The sequence below is a fragment of the Magnolia sinica genome, chromosome 3 (assembly GCF_029962835.1).
Source record: "Magnolia sinica isolate HGM2019 chromosome 3, MsV1, whole genome shotgun sequence".
NCBI classification, from domain to species: domain Eukaryota; kingdom Viridiplantae; phylum Streptophyta; class Magnoliopsida; order Magnoliales; family Magnoliaceae; genus Magnolia; species Magnolia sinica.
Window position 1 is genome coordinate 12,293,804 of NC_080575.1, and position 27,554 is coordinate 12,321,357.

The following is a 27,554-nucleotide window of genomic DNA, read 5'->3' on the forward strand; positions in this document are numbered from 1 at the left end:
TTGAGTAAGTATGCCATTTTCACTCATTTGCAAAGATAAATATTTAAATACATCTTTGTTATTTGTTTTTTTTTAAAAAAAAAAAAAGAATAAATGCAAATTACAAATGCTACATTGCAGCTCACAGGAGCTGTGTAACTCACACACATCAGCTTGAGGTATAACTCTGCAATGCGTCCTTGAATTCCGCCTGTAACATCCCATGTTATCGGCTTTCCATGAATTAAAGGTTCCGTTGTCACGCTCAGTCTCACACTCATTATGTGGAAGACAGGAACACCCAGATGAAATTAAATACTAACGGCTTCCATTTTCAGGTTGTGGGTACGGATCGATCCAACACTCATCATCCTTCACTGCCGCTTCCCATCTCTCTTTGAAAATCTCTAAGTCTGTGAAGGACTGCCTCCTTACCTGCACAAAACCATTCCTGTTATAACACTCCTACATAGCAAATGGAGGACCGTCGAGTCATTTACCCGGGTCAATCCGCCATTAAATCAAGCTACCGACATCATAGTTTTAAGACTTGGATGAGTCTGATGTGACTCGTTGAGTCGACTTGGACTCCGTAGGACCCGTTTTGTTTACTCCATCATTCCATTGCATGTAGTGCCTCTGGCAAGCTAAACCATGGATAAGCAATGCGCCAAAATACTCTCCCATCTAACAATCCCAGACATCTCAAGGGTGCAATTCTTACAGTTGCATATGGACCGCGAGCTATATTTTAATTTTTTTTAACCATCCATTTGCAGACCAATGATGGGATCGCTCAGATTGTCTGATGGGAAATGGTATAGATCACTAAAAAGTGGAACCTTTTATCTGCTTGGCAAAAGAAAAGGACCAGTATTTTGGCCAGACATCCTAATTTCCTTCTTTTGAAAAGTGCGTTAAAAAATTGAGAATTTCGATAATCTGGAACGGTGAAATTTATAATCTACAGACACCTAGAAAAGACTCAGAAATTGCCTGTGGAATACAAGTAATTCAAACCAAACTGCCCAAATTGCTGGTCCCAGTTTTAAATGTATCATGAACTGAAGATTAAGCAAATTTACTTATCTGAATGTCCAATGGTTGGAGACTTATTGGACAGTTAAAAATGAAAAATGTCCAATGGTCACGAATCAGAGGTTGGGATTGTTCAACCAATCTGGTTTGGGATTGTGACCAACCAGAGGTGAGTTCCACAATTCAGTCAGTTTAATTGAGTCAATGTGTGCACATTTGGGATGCTTCCTCACAAGCTGGTGACCTTGCTTAGCATTCCACATTTCCAAATATTAAGGGCGCATTTGTTTGCACCAAATATCTGATATTTCATGATGGTGCAAACAAACTCGGACTAAATCATTCAAATACTTACTGATGATCTATCATCCGCCACCTGCAGGTTTGAAAACAAAAATCCAATCAGTTTGGTCAATCAATAGAAAACACAAAAGAAAAGCATGCTATTTTGTAAATCATACCAGTGTTGCCAAATCCAGCATACCCTTTAATTGAGCGGCATCGCTGGGTGCTTCAGCATTGGACTGCAATGAGAAAGCCTGTGGCTAAAATCACCTAAATAAAGAACGCAGATCCACAAACAGTAGTCTGATTTATACTCAGTTAAGGACCCTATCCCGTCACCATCACCACCACCACCATCATCATTGTAGTGCTGGCCCAGCTATTTGGGTTGACGTTTTGAGGATCCTAGATTGTATTATTCATAAACTGGTCATGACTTTATGTAGAACTTAACATTTTGACTGTGTCATTAAAAATACTATGTGTCCACACACATGTTATGAATATATTGTTACTATGGAATGAAGTCATAAATTCCCATAAGTTTCATTGAAAATTTTAACTAATTACCCATTGTTTTTCAAAAACAGCAATACATGCAATATCCTATATGTTCCCATATCGAAGGGTGCAATACAAACGTTATTATGTGGCTCACGTAGTATATGGCATTCAATTTCTCCAATAGGTTGACCGCACCATGACCATGCACTAGAGCAAAAATCACGCAAATCCATTTGTTAGGTGGGCCACACCACATAAAGCAATGCAAAACCTGCCCAAAAGCCTCCAAATTCCATCTGTTGTGTCTATGCATCCAACCCGTTCATGAGGTGCACCTAACCATGATGATGGGACACCCCAAAAATCAGGCCAATCGAATCATCTAGTGGAAACCACCACCTAAATTTGGAAGTTTTTGTGGGAATTTTTCTTATTTTTCTTATGGTGTGGCCCACAATGAAAAATCTAATTCTGACAGAACAACGCGTCGTACCACAAAAGCACAAGTCATCATTCTTTATATAAAAAAAATGGATGAAATTCTATGTAACGGATATTAAATCGAGTCGACACAACACAACCAAATTAGTCTTGATTATTATTATTAGAAAATCATACCTCGTCATATAAAAAGTGCTCGCGCATGTGCTCAAGGCCTTCCCATGACTTAGTACGATTTTGGTCGTGGAGGAAATTTAGAAAGTTCTTATAATCCTCCTCCTCCCGTAATATTAGTTAAGACGGCTACGGCTTGTAGGTGAAACTCACTTGTGATCCCATTCACATAAACATCTCTAATTGCATTAGAGAGAATAGGTAAGCTTTCTGTATCAATGATCTCATCGCAAGAAGCGGGGAGGGTCCAATTATTGGGTAGCGGATAATTCCGAAGGTTTAGAAGCCTCCTACCTAGTCAAATACTGAACTGAAAAAAGAAGAATACCATCATCGAGTACTGAATCGGATTCAGAGATCACCAGCCTATCGAACCAAAGGTTGACCAGTCACTTTTGTTGTTGAAGAATTAGACCCCCGATGATTACCAGTTGAAGAGAGCGGCTCTCTTGATACGAACCGATCAGGGTCAAAAAGAAGAATCTGCCTGCTTGCGATATAAGACTTAAGCCAAAACGCGGTTTGCCAACTGTCTTGGATGCCCTTGGGCGGAATAGATGGAAGTCAGACCATAAGAAATAGGGGGCACTCGCTGTCGTAAAGTAGACGTGGGCAAGAAAACACAAAAGCAAAGTATGCACTATAACTCCAGGGTCCCCTGAATCATTGTATTCATAAGAAAAGGGCCTCCCTTTCGTGCAGAAACTGGTGGATAGGACAAATAGAGGTTCTCTCCTCCAATGTGGGGTAGGTTCCATAGCCCCAAGACTTCAACAGTGTTCAGGTCCATTATCGACGAATCCAATTTGCTAGGGAAGGTTTTCTGTGAAATAGCGATGCATGCTCATCTCCTTTGTTTATACTCTGCTGAACTGTGTGTACCTTGTATAGTGAGACACCCTGCTCTTGGCAATTTCTCCAGAGATTTTCAAATTTTGAGGTTTTCTAGGGATATCATCAGGAAAATCTCACCAAAATATTTATTTTAAATAAATTTAAATTTTAAATATATGTTTATACTACAATTTCCTTAACGTTTTTATTACCTTTCAAGTCAATATCGTGACAAAAACACAAAAAATTTAAAATCTGCCAAAATTTTGAAAATCTCATGATAATATCATGTTAATGTTGCAATAATATTGTTTAGTGTAATTTTGCAATCTTATCACGATATTTTCAAAATCTCGATAATATTTGTCACACAAGTGTGGCCAACTGATGGTGGATCAGCCTCATTTTTGGTGCCTCTCACCATCATGGTGGGGCACACCTGTTTAATCTGTTAAAAGTCATATAGACACCACTTGGAACCCGCAATAGCCAGGTACCGCCACTAATAGTGGTAGTACTGACACCATGCAACCACATCCCATATGCTGCACCCATATGATCTCAGAGGTGAAACAATGCTATTGGTCTATGCCAGGAAAACATCACAGGTGGAAAGTCCTATCACTTAACCGGACCGCCCATTAGGTTTGCCAACAGCCACCATGAGAAACATATCGGAATCAAAGGATGCTTTCCTTCCAAACATTGGCAACTCATTTTGTAACTGTTTTGTATTCCAAACAATGGATGGGATGACTATGGTCATTTGATCCAAATGGTTCCTGGAGCATGTTAGCCAAAGTGGGCTCTAACAAATGAACGTATTGGTCACCAGACCTTTGATCCAGACTATCCACTTTTATAGCATGGGTCGAAATGGGAAAGTTCCTTTGATTGGTGATGTCCTATGAAAGTGGGTCAAACCTAATGAACAGTCCAGATTGGTGATTTGAATGTCCACATGTCTAAAAGCACCAGTCTGCATCAACTCTCATGTGCGCAAGAATACCATAATCAGCCTTCTTACCTTGCTTTCATCCGAGCCTCCGAGAGTAGGGATACCCTGATGAACTATGTATTCAATGTCCACCACCCCAACATTTTTGCTTCGATCTCCCTGTAAAAGAAGTGCTCGGATGTCAGCTTCGGTGTAAGAGATATAGCACAAATAAGAAATTATTGTGGTTGAAACATTGCCTGTGCACAGTAACCAAGCTTCATGTCCAGGCCCCATGCATGGATCAAATCGTTCTGCAAAAGGTGGAAAAGAAAAAAGCAATTGCTTTAATAACAAGGCCCACTGTCGTAAATCAGCATTGGTTCCAAAGGTATAACAGCTACAATCAAGAAGAAATAGATTTCTTAATAGTGTGTTTGGATGCTCAATTGAATGGAGTAGCAAGAATCCAATTCAAGCATAGAAGAATTGATCATAGTTGCGGTGGCAATCCTAATTGCATTTTATGTGCTAGTCCCTTGTTTTTAATGTGGCAATGGCAACCCCACTTTTGGTAATTTCCATTCTACCCAATTGAGTTACTGCAATTCAATCCGATTAGGCATCCAAACGGAAACCCAGATATAAATGAGGGAGGGAGCTTGGTTGTATTTTTTGTTCAGTCAATTATCAATATCATATGGTAGAGGTGCCACACCTGGATCATATACCATGCACAGCGCCAGGCTGCTCTTGAGAACACGGGAGCCATCATTTCGACCCACCTGCACCATAGTTTTTCTTTAGCACATGCATATATTAAATCTTTCCTTCAAGGATAAGGGAACAACAAGAACATTTTCCTATTAGTCCACTCACAGCAGTAAAACAGCTTAACAAACAAAGAGAAAACAAATGGATAAAACAACGTCACGGAATTCGTAGCTACAAACAGCTAAAGGTATCATGATTGTTGAGGGTTATTGTATCCACAAGATCTTCAAATAAGGAAGGTAGCGCATGGTCAGTCAAAGATTTTATTTACCCACGGCACCAGATCCCATTCTTTCAATACCATGATCACCAACACCATTAATGATAAAAGAAAAGTGGCTCTACTAAAATACAAACTTCACATGAGGTGAAAAGTTATTATTATTATTATTTTAATGGCAATGAAAAAAAAAAAAAAAATTGGGGGGGGGGGGGGCGCTCAAATGCCAGGCAAACCGAAGCTCTATGAATGCTAGGCCCATGTTAGCAATTGCCTTCCAGATAACCGAAGCTCTATGAATGCCAGGCCCATGTTAGCAATTGCCTTCCAGATAACCGAAGCTCTATGTAGGAAAGATTCCTTCATCCACCATCCCCCACTACTCACCCTGTACTTTTTGACTTACACTTCCCTCCAAAGGTTGGATTCCTCCACTTAAATTGTCATCGCCACTTCCCGATAAGAGTTGAATTCACATCTCCATTTTTCTTTTGCTCACGCCTGCCTCCTGAAATGGGCGGCAAACCTCCTTAAATTGCTCACGCCTGCCTTATCTCTCCCTAGCTCATCCATTGCCGCCCTTCCAGCCTCCACGAATATCAGCTTCTCCAAAGATTCAGCTTCCTTCGCACTTAGCTGGTTAAAATCCAATTTGTCTCATCGAGACCACTCCACTGTGCACAACAACTCCCTATAGAAGTTGACAATCTCTACGCAAATCTGATCTTTCTCATCGATTTTCTTCCCCTTCGCTGAAAGGCTTGAGATCCAATTTGCATTGGCCCATGCACTAGCCATGTGAGGAACGAACTTCGTTTTCCTATTTCCTTCTTTCAACCATGTCATGCAGGATTGTTGCCTCCACTTGATTTCTTCTTCATTCGGTCTCTTGTACTTGAGCACTAATGAAGCACTTAGATCCTCATCTACCTTGGCTAGCTCCCCCACCTCCTCCTATTTCATCTAACTCTTAGATCTCCAAAAGAATAGAATCTAATTCCTCCCACCTTTTACCCAACACTTCTTTTTTCCAGTTTTTGATCTTCCATTTTAACATCTTGAGCTTTTGAAACAATCTAAATCCCGCACCACCATCAATTTCAAAGGAATTCGACCACTCTCTAATTAGAGCTGGAAAGCCCTCTACTTCCAACCAAAATAGCTTGAATCTAAAGGTTTTGGGCTCCAATCATCCTCCCACTTCCAGCATAATCAGACAATGATCGAATTAAGGTCTCAACAGTCCCCTTTGGCATAATAGCATATGTCTCCACCCACTCCCTCGACACCAAAAATCTAACCAACTTCAACACAGCCAATGTTTCCTGATCATTTGGCCATGTGAATTTAATATCCCTCATCGGCAAATCCACCAATTCATTTATATTCACCCGATCTAAGAAGCTTCTCTTGCTTCGTGTTACCCGATTCCGGTTCGGCTTCTCGAAGGAAAATCTCACAACATTGAAATCTCCCCTAACACACTAAGGCTTGCTTCATCTACTACAAACAAATCCAGCTCAGGCGACACAAGCGCACATTGACTACAACTCAGCTCAGAAACTACCGTAAACACCCACTTAAAATTGGAGGTTACATCCCTCAGAAGCATGAAGACAGAAAAATTCCCTATCCACCAATCCTCTTTGGCCCATATATCGACAAATTCCAAACGATTAGTATACCCCCCGAAGCATCAATAGCCACCCAGTCCTTGTGGGTACCTTCCCCACAAGGAGACCCACGAGGAGTTGACCATAGCTCTCTCAATAGCTTGGAACCGTTTCTTGGAGAGTCACTAGTTGACCTTTGTACCTCCTACAGAACCCTTCTACCTACATCCCAACCTACACATATTCCAACTTAATAGCTTCATTTCAGAACTAGACTTCCCCCTTTGCCCCTTCATTCACTTCTACTACCCGATCCCTGTTCGTAATCGATGGAAGATACAAGCCTTGCTAGCTGCTTCCAACCCTACAGAGGTTTCATGGGAACTCTCTGAGCTGCCTCTTTGGCATTTTAGACCCCTCTTCCACGAATCGAAAAAGAGCAACATAATCTTCGTCGTAGTCCTTGAAAATGACGTCAATTAGTCTCCCAACATATGCACCACTACATCTCTAATCCACCTCTTGACCCAAATTAGAGAAGTGGTCTCCCCGAACACGCCACATGATATGCCTGCCTCCTTATTGCTTGAATCGGAAGGATATCCATGGGTATGAGAATGTCTTTTACGAGTTCAACATCTAACTGCACCCAGTGATAGGCTTCACAAAAAGAAAGGGGCTCTTCCTCCAACCCAACTGGAGCGAGAGACATTCTCTAAGCATAGAACTGGTAACACTGAACCAGTACTTGCAATCTTGGGATCACTATAGGAAGGCATGTCCTCCACCGTCGCAAACGCCCCACTTGCATTCGAGTTGTGAGCTTCCTCAGACAACGGTAACAAAGCGTACCCTGCAAGGCTACCAACACTGGACTCGAGTTGCAAGAAGACCATTATCGTGCATGGAAAAGAAACCGCACAAACAAGGTCAAAAGGAGATCGCCTCCAACGAGTCTAAGCCTCCATTCCACCTCTCTTTTCAACTACAATTGGTCATGCCTCCTTTCCCTGATACACACCCTCCCCAAGCCTGTCGTGCCTCTCCAACCCTGCTTCATCTCTCCTTCAAGCCTCTATAGCTTCGACATCATCACCTTCCGTGGTGTAACGGTCTACTCTTTGGTGAGAAGTTGTATCAGACTATCTGATTAATTTTTTAACCAGGTAACTTGAATTTGACTACAAAATTCATATATTTAATTTTTTTTAATATGTAATTTATATACTTAACAACTTGATATCATTTCTCCCAATAGTTCTTTTTAAAAAATGAAATTAAATTCAGGTAGATGGCATTACCAATTTGGGGCTGACTTGGAGGCACAATTGTCATTATCCCACTTATAAATTGGTGGACATTTATTAAGTGAATCATAAAAAAAAAAAAAAATCAAAGGGCTCACAAATTAACAATTAAAACTATTCAAATAATTTGTGGGGACCCATTACGTGTACAGGCTTGTTGACCGGATGTAAAGTCCAACGTGAGTGGGCCCCACCTAAGCCATTCCTAAATAATTTTTCCACCTCTCTTGGATTCATAAAAAACAATAATAATTAAATGTTAACCATTAAAAACGTCCCTTCATATGAGTCCTTCGAAAATTTTAATGGTGAGCATTCTATAACACTGTACTTAAAATGACGTGGCAAAATGGATGGACCGTCGTGCCTCTCCAACCCTGCTTCATCTCTCCTTCAAGCCTCTATAGCTTCGACATCATCACCTTCCCAAATCTCATTGCTAACACCAACTGGCAAGCCAACCTCCACAAATCCGCCGCTAGTCTCACATGATCCCAAGAAATTCACTGCCCCCACCACCAGTCCCGCACTATCTCAAGAAATTCACTAGCCCCACCACCAAAATATCTTGTCCTGAGATAGACCATCAGACACTCGTCGCATAAAATGAACCAGCCATCACTAAAAAGAAGGTTCGAGAACCAAGTGGTGTGAAGATCCACCTTCCATTGAATATGGCACCCTACTCTTGCTCTTCCATGCAACACACATACGATGCTCCTGCGGAGCAGAGAAAATCATGTCACTTCTTCCACAAGGGACTAAGTTTCGCTGCCGAACAAGCCTTTCCCCCACCACCATCTCCCAATGCTTTTCACCTACACTTCCTCGTCACCCTATCACCTCTGCTTCCCCCGCAGCTATGGTGATGACATATGGGGCCTTGGTTGTCTTCTTTCTCTTGATGTTAACCCTTGCTACTGACATCCACATGCCCCTCTAAGTCAGGATCAATGTTAATCACCTCGTCGTAATAAGACCCTATCGCTACTGATTTTCCTAACCCACAATTCCACAGGTAGCTCCCAGATCTATAACAAGGTCACCTCCCACCCTAGCACAGACCAATCAACCCACCAACGAAGAGCTCGCACTATCCCATCTCTAAACAGGGAGCTCGCCATGATAATCTTCTCTAGGTTTGCCTTTGGATGCAGTGTATCTAGACTTCAACATTACTAAGCAACTTCAACATTATGCCGCTCGCATATAGGTCGCAATTCTCATTTGGCCAAAGACCCACCTCCAACGCTTCCTCCCTAATCGTCGCCGCCAAGCTCCATTGCAGCATGGTCCTAGCATGAATGTGTAACAGACCACCATAGGATGCACCCTCTTGGTGGACACCCCCTCTCTTGGTCAACATTCATGCTCAACACCCTCTCCTTTAATGATTTCGAGGACCTCGCCTCTCCCCTTATGGGCTTGGTCTTGCTCCTAGACGGAAATCTCTCCCACTTACCTATTTCCCCTCTCCCCCCCTTAGATCCTCCCCCAACTACTTTACCGAGGCTTTTGATTGACCGCCTCATACTCTTATTTTACCTTACCCACCTTCAGCTTTGTGCCCTTGAATAGAACTCCATTCTGTTGAGCAATGGCCCTAATCGCCTCCTCCATCTACATAAAGGCAAAGCCATACCCAAAATAAAATAAAATAAAATAAAAATAAAAATCTTCTGCTCTGCTTTTGATTTTAACTAGAGGTTCCTCCCTCTCACCCCCTACCAAATTGCCCTCCTCTCCAAGCTCTAGAAATTTGCTACCCGAGTTGCCCGACTTAGAGCTTTCCCCACTCTCACTTGGCATCTTATCTTTGAGTTTTCCCTTATCTCTTGGATTTCCCTTGAGCTCCTGTCCCCAGAGCTACTCCTCGATGTTGCATAGCTTACCCTTCCATCCATCTCTAAAGATTCACTGCTCAGTGCACCTCTCCCCTAGGAACACCCCCCCGGCAGAAGGTTGTGCTTCCACTCTTAATCATATCCCAACTTTCCTTCTTGCCCTTAAATCCTCCACCCCTTTCGCTTCTCTCCTTCCACGTTGCAGGTAAATCTTCACCCCTCTATTCTTCAGTGGTAGGAACTTCCACTTGAGCAATCAAACGAGACTCACCACTTAAGAAATAGAAAATCAAGCAAACCTTAGTTTGAAAAGCAAGGCACCACCAGAATTAAACTTTAGATCAAGGAAAAGCAAGGTAACAATGAGAACAAAATGCTACAGCAAGATGCCTACATGCAAGCAGCCCAACTAGGGGCGTAGACCAGCCAGGCTAAGGTTAGTCCAAGCCTGGCCCATGATCAAAATACTGGGCCCAGTCCCAGACTGGCCCATTAGTTAAGCATATCCACAAGAAGGCCTAGCCCCACTAATCAAGTAGGTGAGCACTAAGGCCGATATGAAGTCAATCCAGCCCAGCCCCGGCTGTCTTATTGCGCCTTCATGCATTTAGCCTCAAGCCTAAAGGAGGCTGGGCCCAGGCCAGCCTGGCCCACTTTCACCCTAAGTTCTTAGCTTCAATTGTATGCAGAAGAAATATGATTGGCAGTTTTTACCCTGTGCATGGAGGAGCCGTACTGTTCTCATAACACCTCCCACCACCACTGTATTTGTAAATTCTCCTGTCAATGCAATACAGCAAAGCTTTGCAATGTCAGGAACAAATGTCTAGATGTAGGCAACAGAAATACAGCTGCAGGTGCAAGTAATGTTCAATTGATGCAAAAACATGGTCAGCAATCAGATGGAAGATATTAGGAAAAGATAACCTGTGCACTCTTGTTCTCCTCCCACGCACGGTAATCCGATGATGCACCTGCGACTTAGCAGGGTCCAGTGCTGGCTGTGATATCTGCAGCCCTTCCTCTTCGACAATTGATAAATAACTGAAAGTGTACAAAATATTGTGGAAGATCAAATTTGAATAGTGAGATTCATCAAAGAAATCACAATGACTGGATAATGTGAACCCAACTTCAGTCTATACCATGTGGAATGAGAGTTGATGTCCACATCCTCCACTGTGCAACGATATTTATGGGTATCCAAAACATATTTCAAAACAGGATTTCAAAAATATTACTTTAGAATGTGTGGGAATCTTTGCCAATCGTCTTTTGGACGGTGGAGGTATCCATGCACACAGTTTTCTGACTTGGAGACTCAGACTGCTCGTCCAGTCCTGAGTCAAGTTAGAACTTGGGAGGAGTCGGCAGTCCATCTGTGTGCATCGAAAGTCGGTGCACATTGTGCCCACAATCTTTTCCTATAATATATTTAGAGGAACATTCACCTAAAATGGAATGAATATGAACTTCACACACATAATGGATATAGACATGATTTGTCATGTGTAAGAGATCATAGCAATGTTATCAAATAGCATAAGCAATCCCGTGCAACCCGAGGGGGCTGTTCACTGATGCAATGGCAAAATTGCAATGCAATGGCACAGCCCCCAAACAATTTAAGAAAAAAAAATAGAAAAAAGGGAAATTTCAAGGAAAATTGGAAAATAACAATAATAATATCAAGTCAACTAACAGCTACTCAAATGAATGCATATACTAAAAAATGTGAAAAAAACAACATAAAAATTTTGTTGATGTCATTTTAAGAGAGAATGAGGGTAATAATAGAGTATGAGATGGAGTAAGAGAGTTACGAAACTAGAGAGATTGAGAGATGAGAGTATTAGAGTAAGAGAGACAAGAATAAAAGTGAAAGAAAATGAAGCAAGTAAAAAAAAAAAAAAAGTCCTAACGGTAAATAAAAAATAAAAAATCTAACTATTGAGAGGTTATGCCATCACATAGCGTACGCGATGGCATAACTGTATGACTATGGCTTATGCAATTGCATACTTCTCTATGCGACCGCACAAGCCCTGATGCCACAATAACCGTGTATGCCACCATGGCATATGCAATGGCATAAGCACTCATGTGATTGTATATGACAACACTAGATCAAAGCATTGCAAAGGTGGGCCCCAACATGAAAATCACCTGGTGCAAAAATCAGGCTAGACCACTCATCAAGTGGCAACACTAGTACATTTAATAAGACTGTCGGCAGCTAATTTAAACCATTTCTTTTGTTTTCATACATGGTGGTACACCTGATGACAGGTCGGCCTAATATTTGCACCAAGCAACCTTCCTAGTGGGATCATGTTTCCGGCTCGAATGTTGCAGACACATGACATGTTGTCGCCAATGCACCCATTGCTGTGAAGTTCACACTGTAGGTGAACATTTCTCTGTAATGTACAAGAAAATGTACGCCCCACCCTTTTTGCTATATTAGAAAAATACTCTCAGCTTCCCATATTTGTAAATAACACCCTTATTTTTACATTGGTTTAAAATAGACTTTTCTTTAGCCGAAGGTTAGAAATGTGAATGACATTATATAAGCGGACATTCTTTAACGAAAGGATAGTTAGAAATGTGAAATGACACAATTGCCCTCACATCAAACCCTAGAGCCCTCTCCCCCTTCTTTATTGATGACCCCTCTCTAACCCGAAGTCATCCCATTTTTAACTCAGGTACATCGTACATGTGAAATCTACAGTTTAGTGATTGAAACCATCAATCTAATAACCCTCACTAATGAAGAATCCTCACAAAAGGACAAAATTGCCTTTTCACTTACTCATTTATGTAAGTAATGGCCCTCACTAATGGAAGATTCCAAAGCTAGACCTTTTACACTTACCCCTTTATGTGATGGGGGCAAAATCAAGTTTTTAGAAAGTTGGTAGCATTGCTTCTTCATCGCAAAAAGTAACTTGAGGGTGTAATTTGCACATATACAATAAAAGGGAGGAATATTTTAAAAAATACATAAAACTAAGGTTATTTTACAATATAGAAAAAATGGAGGAGCTATATGTAAAAACCTTAGTTATTATGTGTACATATTCTTTCTAGATCAATGACTGTCTTATTGGAGTGATAATCACCACATTATGTTTTCCTGGGCATCATCATTAGCATCTAAGCCTTTTCCCAACTAATCAGGGACAATTACACAAATCTTATTCTATCATCCCACTGAATTGAGGACTATATCATCGGTTAAACCATATGTCATCAGATCTTTTTCTTACTACCTCCACGGATGTCCTTTTGGGCCTTCCCCCCCTCTTTAAACTTGAAACAACTCGTTCCTTCTAATTGGTGTAGTTCTTGGTCTCTATTTCACATGGCCAAACCAAGTAAGTCTATGCTCTCTAATCTAATAACCTATTGCCTATTGGTGTTATTCCTAATTTCCCTGGCATGTATCCATTTCTAATTCTCTCGTTCTCAATATCCTCATTTCAGCTTCATTCATCCTTTGAACACCTTGTTCCTTGATTTCTAACATTCTTCCCATAGAGCAAGGCTGGTCTTATAGCTATCCTATAAAATTTTCACTTCACTTTGATTGATATGCAATGATCACATAAAACTCCAGAGGTATGTCTCCACCTCATCCACCCAACTCTAGTTCTACAAGCAACATCCTTCTCAATCAATCCATTCTCATGAATTATCAACCCAAGATATCGAAAATAGTCATTTTGTGGTACTTGTTACTAAAATTGAATTCTATGTACTATGTTTCAATCCAATTGTTTTTAAAAGCTTTAGATTCTACAGCATCCCTCCATGGTTAAAGGTGACATCAATCTTCTAGAACCAATTGGACAATCATTTTCACTAATAATTTTAGGAAAAATGAACAAACTAATTTATCACTTTCAAGAACCTCCATTGAATCAGTCTATTTGGAAAAGGTCCATTCAACGGGGGAAGTTACAAGAAAACATGGTTGACTTTAAATAATAAGGGCCCTTTTGGATGCACCCTCAAAAGGGGTGTTTGACACAAATCCTTTTTGAGCCAAACCCCTTGTTGTGTTGTGCATTTAAATGCAGTTCACAAACCCCTTTTGATCCCCCACTTGTCAAAACAGGCACTAAAAAGTCCACTCACCAAAGACCAATTGAACTGATTTTCGTAAAATCAATCAATAAAGTCAATATTAACTTGCTTTTGCAGGAAAACTCCTTTTTCAGAAGTTGCACTCAAATGAAACCTAAGCATGGTAAGAACAATGGATGGTAAGAACAAGCCTAAGGTCATCTTTCAAGATAAAAGAGATTTTTTTTTTCATATAGTCCTTCCCATTTTCCTATACTATTTTAAAAAACATCAATTTTATGTATCAGTAAAACCCTCTCCATTTTACTGTGTATGTGCAAACTACACCCTTAGATTACTTTTTGCGATATAAAAAGCAAGTTGTTAACTCAAAATTTGAAAAAGATGATTTTGCCGCATTTGTATAAAGGGCCAAGTGAAAAGCCGTGGGCTTTTAATTCCATGCATGGGCCATCACTTCCATATAAATGCAAGTGAAAAGATGATTTTGCCTTTTTATAAGGAATCCTTCAGTAGCGACGGTCATTGGATCAATAATTTCAATCATCAAATAGTGGGCCCCACATGTAGCTAAGTGGCAATAGGTTTAGCGTGGGTCAGGTCAACAAGACACAAGGAGGTGAAATGGCTAGGTAGAGACGAGAGAGAGAGAGAGAGAGAGAGAGAGCGGGGTTTTGAAAATTGGTTGCATTGTGGCCATGTTGGCCATTATTTAACCATATTAGTCACCCACGTTACACTTGATGGGGGTGAACCAATTGATATAAAAAAATGGACCATAACGCCCCTTTAATGGCACCGTAGGCCTAGTTCATAACAGTGTGTCAAACATTACGCCCATAATAACTTTTTAGTTTAAATATTTTCCACTTTTCACCTACTTTCTCCCAAAAAACACAAGTTGTTGGAGATCAAATTTGATAGAAAGAGGGGATTTGGCCCAAAGCAGTTTTGATACATTTAGGGGAAAATCCAAAAATTCAATAAACCACCACCCCTTTTTTTTTGTTAGCTTCAAACATAATAGGCACCGATCTACCATATCATGATAGATTTGTGTTCAATTGGGGCCTATTTCCTTGACTTGTGAATCAAAGCTCTTAGGAAGATGAATAATAACTATGTATTATTCATCAATTTCACTTTTCCCTCTGATTTCTTGAGGGAAATGGTGTATACACATTAGAGATGTGCATTCGTGGGATGAGTCCTACAGATTTCACAAATTTTGGACAGTTCAAGTGCACCCGAATTAGGCTGGCACTATTCATCTGAATTGTTTTTAATTTTTCTTACAAATTTCTGGAGTGAAAGCATAAGTGGGATGAATCCAATGGATTCGAAAAATTATGGGCCATTTTTGGCTCATTCAAGCATGCTAAAATCAGGTCAGCACAACTCATTAGATTTTTTTTCTCAAAATTTCTTAAGGGATATTGTTTATATAAATTAAATATATGTGTTAGTGTGAGGCTACTCAGTACTCAACTTTAAATAGGCAACCCCGCAGGCAACATTCTCACCGAAGAATGGCCCAATACAATATCAAATACATGTCCAAAAAATAAATAAATAAATAAATAAAATTTTGGGATCCTCAAAAGTGAGGGTGTTATTTACAAATATGGAAAACAGAGAAGTTTTTTTTTAATAGTATGGTGTGGGTACATTGATAAAGAAAATGAAGAAAGACGCCCAACGTTGGCGTGAACATAATTCCTAGTTTCACAGGAAAATAGAACTTGGCCAACACAAAGGGTTGTGACAAGAAGGGTAGATGGGCAGGTACAAGTAACCAGAAGAAGAAGCTCGCTTACACAGAAACAAGTTTTTTTATCGGATTCTGTTTTACTATATTTTAGTTTTGTCAACAATTTACACATCTTTTATTCGCTATGTCAGTCTCAACAATCACCCCTTGAATAGTCCCATACCGGAAACAGAGATTAACCAGTAGAAACCAGCAATATGCTTCCCAATTGCATGTTTGGAATATTAGGGCCTGCTTGGAGTGTCAGCCAAAATGGAACCGGAGCAAGCATCCACCACCGAGAACTAGAACAGGATGATAACGGCCTGACCTTACCATCCTATTCTCATCTTTTCGAATGCTAGTAGCATTTAATACCTATCATCGTCTGCATGATAGCTCTAGTTCTCTAGAATGCCAATGGGATGGGCGCATCTGGTTGCATTCCTTTTCAGAAGTACACCCAAGCAGGCCGTTGTTAATTCCATCACAATTTTATTACAAGAAAGCATAAGGAGCTTTTCTGATAATAATCATATGGGCATTACAAAACATATTTGTCATTGAACTTTCAACTTATCATGCAAAATCATGCCCAAAAGATTTAAAGCATGTCAGTAGGAGATGCGTGCAACATTTAAAAGTTCCTGTTGTAAACAAAAGAAACATTGCAGATTGAACATACCGTCCTGGATGGAAATTTTCAACTCCAAGATCCTCATCCCAAAGGAAAATATACTCGTATTCAGCAACTATATCTGGATGTAAGAAACGCTTGGCAAACCACCTATATCATCATAACAACACATTATACCTAGAGATCACCAAAACTTCCAAATAATAGAGGAATTATAGCCTCCAAATGCATCATGCCATATAAAGCATCTGATGCCCCAAACCATACAAGTGGCACCCATTGTTTGCCAATCCAGACAATTGATCTGATGTGCCCCATGTTGATAGGGGATTCTTGAAAAAACTTCCAGATTCGAAGTCCCATCCACCCAATATTTGGCCTTCTATCTGGCATGTTGCTGTATTTTTTTTTCCCCATAAATATCTATCTATAGGACACTAATTGATGGGTTTTGATCATCCCGTCTGACAGAACTTGTGAGCATCCCTCATCCATGGTGGTCCCTATCAGATCAATGGTCTGGATCACCGAAAATGGGGCCACATGTTGGGACTGGTCCGTACAGAACCCTATATTTCCTCTCATGTATGCATTCAGGGCATATTTGGATACATGGATTCTAAGGCAAAGAAAAACAATAATCATCCAATAATGATTTCCATGAGAACAATTGAACCATGGATTCCAATTTATCTTTCGAATAAAATAAAATAAAAACATGGATTCCAATTTTTGAGTTCTTGTTTGGGTAGCAAGTGAAAATCTCATATTCCTCTAACAGTGTCACCTAGTTTCTAGTACCAAGAATCCAAATAATGGAAAAGAGTAATGATTACTTGGTTGAATCCAACCTTTTCTTTGCTATCCAAATAATAAAAATCGTCATATTAAAGTAAAGCCCTTTTCCTTTGCTGCTGTTTGGCATGGAATCCATGGTTGCAAACATTGCCTCAGAGAAGAATAAGAAACTCAAAAGCTGCTTGGGGACAAACTTCTACCATTTAGTTTGATTGACCGCAGAGACATGTAAAGCGTTATCACTCCATGGTAGATCTCTCCATTCATCCACAGCACCATCATAATGGAAAAGCATAACAGTGAAATCACTGGAAGGAAACTGCAATTTGTTACAGAGAACAGTTAGACACAGTTATCTTATAGGCAGAGAACAGGCAATGAACACAAGATGAAGGTGGTAACATGAGCATTGTGATGTAGCCTATACCTTTTTAACAATTTTATTCACAGTTTCTTTTTGCTTTACTCCGACTGCAATGGCCAATAAGCTCTTTGACACTCTTCCTTTCCTCTGTTACAAAAGATGGCGGAAAACATCAAATATAAAATGCAGAAAACTACACATTCCAAAAACATCTCATCAAGCTTGAAATGCCCTTAGACAACGTAATCGTCTAATTATCCATTATCAAATCAAATGTGAAATTCCCATAAACACGCTCCATACATCAGTACTGTGCTTGCTATAGGGGAAAAACTTGAGTGCATTTCATGCAACTCAGCATCATCATCATAGGCTTGTCCCAGCTATTTGGGGTCAGTGCGTTCATGCAACTGAAACTCAAAAAATGCAGACATTCAGATGCATTCACATACCACATACACACCTAAATGAACCCACCACTGGAACTTTTGACTCACCAGAGGAAAGAACACCCCAGCAAACTGATTTTCCATGAATTCTCCTAGAACTAGAAGTATGAATCCTTAAATAACAACTCAGGGCCAATGGATTCAACACCCACTCTTGAAATGTAGAAAAAGTAAAGTAACCGACTTTTGCTAATCCCACGTGCGCCTCTCCATGCATACCTACATGCAAGTGCAAGTCTTAACAATGTAAAGAGGCACATGTACCACGCGGGCCACATCTAAGCTGCTCATCAGGCAGCCCAAGGCCCAACCATGGATAAGATGGCTTGATCTGAAACTTCGGATGCAAATCAGTCAGGTCAGGCCAACAGGTTGTTGGACCTGACTTGATACTAAATGGGTCTGGATCTGAAACTGGACCTACTATGTCGGATCTGGAACCACTAGAAGTTCAACCAACCCACCCAGGAGCTCGGACCCAACATTTAAATGGGTCAGATTTGGGCCACCAAAAAGTAGACCCGACATGAACCCGCCCTAGAATTGGCCCTTAAAGTCCCTTCAATTACGATAATACAGGAAACTAACTAAAATGTAAAAACCTACCTAAAGAAAACATCTAGTGGGCGCTAAATAGGAAGTCTATAGTTAATAGGGAGTTGGAAATTAGACCAACCAAATTAGACCCAACCCACAGAAAAATAGATCAGGTCCAGATCCTCTTGGTCTAGGGCCATCCCTTGAATGGGTCTAAGGCTGAAATCCATGCCAGATTATTAAATGTGTAAGATCTGAAACTCACCTCCCCACAACCCATTGATCCCCTGCACAAAAATCATGCAGCATTCACCAGGTGGGGTCCTCATGTAGGAAAAATGGACATGAAAAGAAAATGGTCCAACAGTATATATTCAACATACAAATGTAGGCCACGTGATGAGCTTATAAGCATGTGATGCGTGATTTTTGGGCTCTGTCATATACAACCTAATTGGAGGCTTGGATGTCCAGAATATGACAAACATTAGCACAGGCACTTATGTGCATGAAGACAGGTATGTGTGGGATCAAAAAACCAACAGCTTCTAATACTTCCACTATCTACATAGCAACAAAGAAGCATAAGCTTAAGGTGCCACTGTCTGACCATCCTCAAGATATCTATAAATGTCAACCCAAATTTAAGTTTAATTTCACATCTTAACATCCAGGTAAGACATACAACTATTAAAAATAACTGCATGTTCCTTTTAGCAAGAAAAATTTACAATATTTCTATCATTTGACACACACTCCATGAAGGAAAGCAAGCATCAGTAGCAGGAATCTGGCACACTAATGGAACGAACTTTAAGACTGATTCCATCACATATTAATGTTTATACATGTTTCACACACCTTTTTCTTTGGGAAGCCCCATAACGGCCGCATTTCCAAGTTAGAAGCCGCACTAATTATACCTTTAGGTAATGTTTCACTCCCATGAGGCCTGCACTGATCCTAAAATGAATAGAAGAAACATAAACCATAGCAGGCATATTTAGGACATTTTCCTAGTGAAGTCAAGAGTATAGAAATAGCAAGGAAAACTGGCATTGCGCATATAAAGACATCAAAGAAATAGTTCAATAAGAGGCCAAATAAAAGCGAGGAACCTTGCATCTACTAGAGTGTGTCTGCATGAGATCGGTCATTCCCCATCTTGATATTCTCTGCATAGAACCCCAAATTACTCCATAAATGCTGTTATTTTTTTAAACAATAGCTATATAATAAGTCATAGAAGCAAAAATTTAAATACTACCACATGGAAAGCAGAAGTAGTTAAGGCATTGAAATATAGGACTTGCTAATAATCTAAAACATCTAACATTAATTATGTAGTGCTTAACCCCCAACACGAAGTCGAATACACCAGCTTTCCAATTATTTTAAATATGAGGCAAAACAACAAGATAAATTCAAGATTTACCTTGGATTCATCCTAGATTAGAACAAATATCAAGGAATCCAATGGACAGGAACACGATTACAATTACTGAGCTACATATCTATAGTTCCACCTCCATGCACGATGCACCTATGCCCCTCTCTTATGTTCTCCAAGTGAGAGAAATTCCAATGAACAACTTGTATTAGAAGTGTGACCTTGGGAAGGTATATATATAGAGGAGATAAACCCATCTAACCCCTTTCTCACTTAACCAGGAAAACCTGGTTATTCCCTAATTCTCCTGGGAGGAAACTCCTTCATAGTTTCCTACTCGGGGAAGGAAGCCTTGGATCAATCCCGTCACTTCCCAACAGAACTAGATGTCCTCCCTTGTTCAATTTCTCATCTACTAAAATTTGACAAAGATGCCATATTTCCCACATGTCCTCAGTTTACCAAAATTCATTGGATTCCCATATTTCACTATTATAATAGGTAGTTTTATGTATGTATTGAAAATAACAGAACATCCACTTTCTCTCCTGTAAATTCCGTGTTTCATATAAAAAATAATAATAATAAGAAGAAGAAATTGGATAGTCTGGCTAGTATTGCTAAACACCACCCATGACATCTATACAATTGTTACACTTGGAAAATTGAATCCATTGAATAATCTGATAGTAGAAGGGTAAAAAGAAGTGTTTTCCCTAACGGTCCTCCTTATCTTCAAGATCTTACCGTTGATTCACCATGTGGCGCAATGATATCTTAATTTAAATTTAAGCAGTAAACCATCCACCTTTGCAATCAATTATCCTGAAGTCTATAGACAATCTAAACAATGAGACTCAGAAATTGTGCCTCCGCTGAAGTGACACGTTTTTCCACCCTAAGGTCCTGTCACGAGAACCTAGATGATTATCAATAATCACATATGCAAACACAGCGATGGGATTATTAGTGTATAAACACATTTATAAAATCAGCATGCATACGTATGGTTCCTATAAGGCCACAATAAGATTGAACGTCCAACATCTGCAAGGAACCTCATAAACATTTTGACAGTCCATGAAACAACCTCTTTCATATAGTAAGAAGTGGAAGAGGGGTAGCATGTGCTAAAACATAATCCTTTAACAAATATGACAATTGTGAATGCTAACATGCAGGTTGATGCCAAAAAGCCCTACGAATTTTTCCTTTTTCTTTTTTTCTTTTTTTGACAAAGCTCCCTCCCTGCAGTAACATAGCTAATATGCTTTGAGACTAGTGAGCTGGTGGGCCACCATGTGGAAGGGTTTTAGGCCAAAAATCACATGATTAGACAACTTTGATCATCTGGGTGTTGTGGATTCTGCTGGTTGAGCTGTTGGTTGAATGTGGACCACTATTCTAACCCATCCAGCTGCGAGCCCCCGAACTGGCTGACCACCATAGTCCAATTCCCCACTTTCAAACATAGGAACCATACATGTGGTGGCCCACTAGGACAAGAATCCCATCACTAGGAATGTTTGCCATGTGTACCACGAGGACGAAAGTACATGAAATTTCTATGCAGGGGCTTGCGTATTAGCATTCCTCCAAAAGCTATTGCATGCTCTGAAATGGCAATACCCCAAACCATGGCATTTACAGTGCCCAAAATCTCGGTGAAATTTCAGTTTTGTATCAGATTTAGGGAAACATGAGAAGGAGGTGGATTTCGGGCTGTAACAACAGAACAGTCACTACAGGCTGAGGTTGGCTCATATTTGAGCCAAGATTTGGATCATGCCGGCCAGTATATCTTTTACGATCCTTCTGAAACTCTTTTCTCAAGAGGAATTATATGATACTCCGGCCAAATACCATGTATCTTAACATGCACAATTGCAATAGTACATGTGGCAAAAATGTGCGTCAATCCAGAACATCCAGAATATCGTGCCTTCCTATAGATTATTATAACAATCGATATATTATTGTAACCATGGTTTTAAGACTCGTCCACATTGGGTGCAACACAGTCTCGGTAGGAACTGATCCTAGCGTTCGCACTGGGTACAACTCAGACTTGGCAGGAATCGATCCTGTTTGGCACAGCACCATGTCTCGCCCCTGACTCAAGCGAGTCGCAACTCGACTCAAGGCTTCACGAGTTGATCTGAGTCACAGAGTCTTTTATTAACCATGGTTCTAACAACCATTTAAGAGTAAGAAAAAACACTTTGGATGAAAAAATCGGGTTAGCTCCTCTTGTTTTGATTTTTGGACCCACCAAACTGGGCAAGTATTTCAGAACTAACCCTGTGCCTCCAACCTGTTAAGCTCACAATATTCTTAAGTTACAATCTTCTAGCAAGAAAGCAGAGCAATTTCACTCAAACATGAAGGTATAGAATTTCAAACACTACATTAACCTCTTATGATGGGAAGTAAATTAGAAAGAGTTTAATTACTAACAATAACAAGTGTAAGCAGTAGTTACTAAAACTATAAAATTAAAATAATAAAAATAATAATAATAAAATAAACAAAATCCATACTTCCTTATAATCAGTGGTGATGAAAGAGCTCCCAATGAAGAAAACTATACAGAGTAAAGCAGCAGCAGGAAGAATATTGCAGTAACACGATTTCCTATTCGTTGAATCTGCCAGTACAGGGACCTGAAGCAGGAGCAAAAATCAAGTCTAAGGAGATGAAAACTAGAATGCCATCACGTCTATGCATGATCAAAATCAATTCAGTTCATTCATAAAGTGCATCTGGATGGTAAGTACATTTTCTGTATGTACATAAAATGATAGAGGCAAAGAATTTCAAAGAGAAGGATCGACAAGTACAAACAGGCTCGAGATGCACCCATCACAGAATTGATACATCTTGATAGCTAATTAAGCACCAACAGTAGAAGCATGCACACAACAATACAGTTGTGTGATTTGTTCAGATGTTAGCACTATGAACAAATAAACATGGTAGATACTAGATATAAACCACCCAATAGCGAGGTTCCATATTTGCTTAAATTAATCTCACTCCAAAGAGTTGTGATATTTTCTATCCCGAAAATAGCCCTAAAAATTCAGACACTGCCAATTAGGGTCTGGGGTAGTTTGAACCATGGAACAGGTAAAACAGAAAGCATAAAATCTGCATCCAAGGCAATACACATAAAGATCATAGCTCCCACCAACATCAACATCCAACTAATGCCCACAAAAAACACCTAGTTGATTGCATGTTTGAACTATGGGCCTGTTTGGGAGCGTGGATTTGGAACCCCCTAGATTCGGAACCCCCTGGATTTGGAATCCACCCGTTGTGTTTGGCACCCTGGATTCAAAATCCCCTGTAATCTAAAAGTAGCTATGCATAGTATATTTACAAGGGTTTGAATTTAATTACTAAATCAACTTTAATATCTCTAATTAGTATACGTATGTAATGTTTGACACGATGGTTGTAATAAGCCTGTTGAAATATATACTTTGCCCGAAAATGATGAAATTCCAAGTCTCGGATGGGCCACAAGTAGAGGATCACATCCGAGTGACTAACCAACGATTTTTAACCACTGATTTACATGGGCAATGTTTGGATGGCACAGATTATCCTATTAAAGTAATTATAGTGGTGTAGTTGACAATCTGATTGTTTTAGGATATCATCAGTGAGCCATGTGTTCAATAGGTTAGTAGCCTAGTGACACACAAGTTACACATGCAACTCTTGGAAGGATTTTAGATGCAATCCGAGCTTCCACCTTGGATTTCAAACCCCCTCTTTGAGGGGATTTGAAACCCCCAATTACTTTAGGGTCTATTTGGGCAGTGGGATTAGAAGGGATTAGGTGGGATGGGATTAAAAAAACATAATTATTACCCATGGCAGGGATTGTCCCCTGTTGCCATGGGATGAGATTAATGCTCTCCTTTGTTGATAAAACAGTGGTACATTGAATGGATATACCCACCATTATTTGAAATTACTGAGAATAACACACGTGTTATATCTAAACTGTTCATTTGTTTTGTAACCTCATTTTATGGCATGGGCCTAAAAATGAGGTAGATCCAAAACTTATGTGGCCCCAAAGAAGTTTTCAACGGTAAGTATTCAATCCCCGTTGCTTTCTATGGTGGAGTCCACTTGAGCATTGGATTTACCTGATTTTTTGGCCCATGCTCTAAAATAATCTCGATAAATGGGTGGACGGTGTGGATATAGCCCACACATCGTGGTGAGACCCACACAACTTGCTAACATTGAGTGAAATTGGCACCGGACCAATGCAACTCCATTAATCTAATTCCAAGCTTTTCCATTCTTCTAACATCGAGTGAAAATGGCACAAGACCAGATGAATCCCATCCCTCCTAATCCCTTCTAATCCCACCGCCCAAACATGCCGTTATAGTCCGCTTGAGCAGTGGGATGGGATTAAAAAAACATAATTATTACCCATGGTAAGGATTGTCCCCTGTTGCCATGGGATGAGATTAATGCCATGCTTTGTTGATAATATGGTGGTACATTGAATGGATATACCCACCATCATTTGAAATTATTGAGAATAACACACGTGTTATATCTAAACTGTTCATTTGTTTTGTAACCTCATTTTATGGCATGGGCCTAAAAATGAGGTAGATCCAAAACTTATGTGGCCCCAAAGAAGTTTTCAACGGTAAGTATTCAATCCCCGTTGCTTTCTATGGTGGGGTCCACTTGAGCATTGGATTTACCTGATTTTTTGGCCCATGCTCTAAAATAATCTCGATAAATGGGTGGACGGTGTGGATATAGCCCACACATTATGGTGGGACCTACAACAACTTGCTAACATTGATTGAAATTGGCACGGGACCCAATGCAATTCCATTTAATGTAATTCCAAGCTTTTCCCTTCTTCCCAAACATGGAGTGGAATTGGCACAGGACCAGATGAATCCCATCCCACCTAATCCCTTCTAATCCCACCGCCCAAACAGACCCTTATGGTGCCAAACATATCAGGGGATTTGAAATCCCCCCCAAATCTATGGTGCCAAACGACCCCTATGAGTGCATGCTTGTCCCACAAACCGCATGTGCACGCATGCATGCATGACATGATGTTGTGAGGACAAGATGACTGGAAAGGTATTTGGAAAGAGTGGGACTCTTTCTCTTTGCATATATTGTCATGTATATGAGAAATGCTACATAAGGTGCAACTTGGGCACGTTAGGTCAGGTTGAGGGTCAATCCAACCTCATGAGGACTCAACCCACATTCTAACCCGACCTGATTTCCAACCTGAGGTGTCCAACTCAAGGTCCTTTATGCTCAACCTCACGAGGTTGAGTCAGTTTGAGGGTCAATCCAACCTCATGATGACTCAACCCACATTCTAACCCGAACTGATTTCCAACTTGACGTGTCCAACTCAAGGTCCTCTATGCTCAACCCAGCCCATATTTGCTCAACCTGAATTCAAATCAGGTCGGCATTTTTCAACTCAAACCAACCCAACGACCTTGATAAACCAACCCGAACTTGGGTAGAGTCAGTTGGGTTCGGATTGACCTAGCCCCAAGTTGCAGCCCTAAATTGCAATATGTGACATGAGAAAGGTATTGGGTGACATCTGCCACACCAAGTATTTGGAAAGAGTGAGACTCTTTCCCTACACCTGCTACATTTAGTTCCTCAATTTCTACAAGCATGTTAAGCCCCTCAATATCTCCCATTGACAAGATGCTATTGAGTGCTAGTAGGAATTCGATTGTCATCTTTGACCCTTGCTACTTCCCTTAAATGGTTAGCATCTAGTTTAACCTTGTGGAGCCACATACCGCAATGAAATATGTTTGCATTTGAGGTGAAATCCGAATGGATATGCTACTAATCCATCATTCTATCACTTAAACAGAATTCATTGTGCACCAGCCTTTCTATCATCATCATAAGGGTTTTTCCCCTCATCGTGGGCCGCTTCCCAAATCCCACATCCTCACCCTCCGCTGTGAAACTTGCGGGACCCACATCACTCACAAAATAGTTGATACTCTTCTAATCACATCCCCGAACTTCAGAATGATGGATCTTCAGAGGTGTTCCTCTCGCAATGACACAAAACAGTAAGCACCCAGCATTTGATGATCCGGACCATTGATTTGACGGGCCCCACCATGGGAGGTGAGTTCACCCAAAAACCCCAAAAAGAAACATCCTCACCATGGAATAGACCGTTAACAAAAAAGATACAGCAACAGTCGACCATCCACATTCAACTGAAAACAGGCCAAAATTCAACATTCAAGATCTCCCAGCCCAGGGGGATATTTGGGGGCATCCCTCATCCATGGTGGACCAATCAGATCAATGGTCTAGATCACCAAAACATGAGTCCCACACATCCATATCTTTCCATTTACTTCAACAAAAAATATATATTAAAAAAATCATCCAAAATCATAACAGAAGCAGCTTTCCAACCCAATCATCTCTATCACAAACCACAATTTCAGAAAATAAAAAAAAAAATCTCCATATTCAGAAGAAACTTCTACGACTTATAACCATTTCCTTACATAAACAAAAATCAAAAACTGACCGCCCAAGATTCAGCAAATCGATCCCGACCGTCCATTTCTTCCAAGTGTTAAATCATGCATGCAAAATTCATACAATTTTTATTTTTTTTTGGTTTTAACATTTTTTACATCATATATATAGAGATATATAGAGAGAAAGAGAGAAGGAGAAGAAACAATCGAATTTGAATAGTTTTGTAATTCAAGAAAAGGAAAAAAATGGAAGGAAGAAGTAATCTCAAAAACGTATTAGACTTACGCAATTCATTATCTTCATTTTCCATGAAAATTTCCAAATACCTGCCAAAATAACCGAAACAGAGAGAGAGAGAGAGAGAGAGAAAGAGAGAGAGAGAGAGAGATTTTCAGGGCTCTCCTTCTCTATAAAAGAAGAAAGTAGAAGAAGGCGTGAAAAAAGTAAAAAGAGAGTAGTAGTGAGAGAGTTGCTTCGGTTCTGGTTTTCTGTCCGGTCAAAAAGGGTAGAGAGAGAGAGAGAGAGAGAGAGAGAGAGAGAGAGAGGGCTTCGGGTCCGACCGGATTTCCTGCAACTCCCGGGAGCCCCTTAGACATAAGCACTGTGGGCTCCACCACGATGTCCGTGTGACATCGACACCGTACATCAGTTCCTCCAAATCATGTTAGTTTGTAAACCCGGAAATGATAAAGATCCGATAGTTCAGTGGACCACGCCATAGGACACAGTGGAGATAAAACGCTTACCGTTGATACCATCTTAGGGGCCGGAGATCAGGCTGATATTTGTTTTTTACGTTCATTACAGTTGTAATAACATTATCAACGGATTGGATGGCATGCAAATATCACGCTGGGCCACGGGAAGGTTTCAACGGTGGACGTTTCCTTCCTTCTGTTTCCTGTGGCGTGGCCCAAGTTAGTTTTAGATCTATCTCAATTTTGGTATGGTATCTTAAAATGATCCTTCGGAAATGATGGACGGAGTGGATATTACATGGACCTATCTGTGGACCCCACAGAGCGTACAAGA

The 27,554-nt window shown here is 40.3% G+C and overlaps 1 protein-coding gene across 5 annotated transcripts; it reads right to left on the reverse strand.

Moving 5' to 3' along the window:
* Positions 1–27,061, reverse strand: LOC131239536 (uncharacterized). Of its 5 annotated transcripts, none has more exons than XM_058237288.1 (16): positions 26,808–27,057; positions 22,511–22,633; positions 19,699–19,755; positions 19,442–19,543; positions 17,658–17,741; positions 17,431–17,549; positions 17,284–17,343; positions 16,481–16,582; positions 10,878–10,994; positions 10,665–10,730; positions 4,911–4,977; positions 4,453–4,506; positions 4,283–4,372; positions 1,479–1,556; positions 1,373–1,393; positions 1–414 (listed from the first exon to the last, which is right to left on the reverse strand). In XM_058237288.1, exons 1-16 carry the CDS (start codon positions 26,823–26,825, stop codon positions 298–300), a joined length of 1,275 nt encoding a protein of 424 aa, XP_058093271.1. In that variant the 5' UTR covers positions 26,826–27,057; the 3' UTR covers positions 1–297. The 5 variants fall into 5 exon arrangements, with proteins under 5 accessions (XP_058093271.1, XP_058093272.1, XP_058093275.1 ...); XM_058237289.1 differs by having other exon boundaries at positions 1,479–1,541; positions 26,808–27,052; XM_058237292.1 differs by lacking the exon at positions 10,665–10,730 and having other exon boundaries at positions 26,808–27,061.
* Positions 27,062–27,554: the final 493 nt, after the last annotated feature.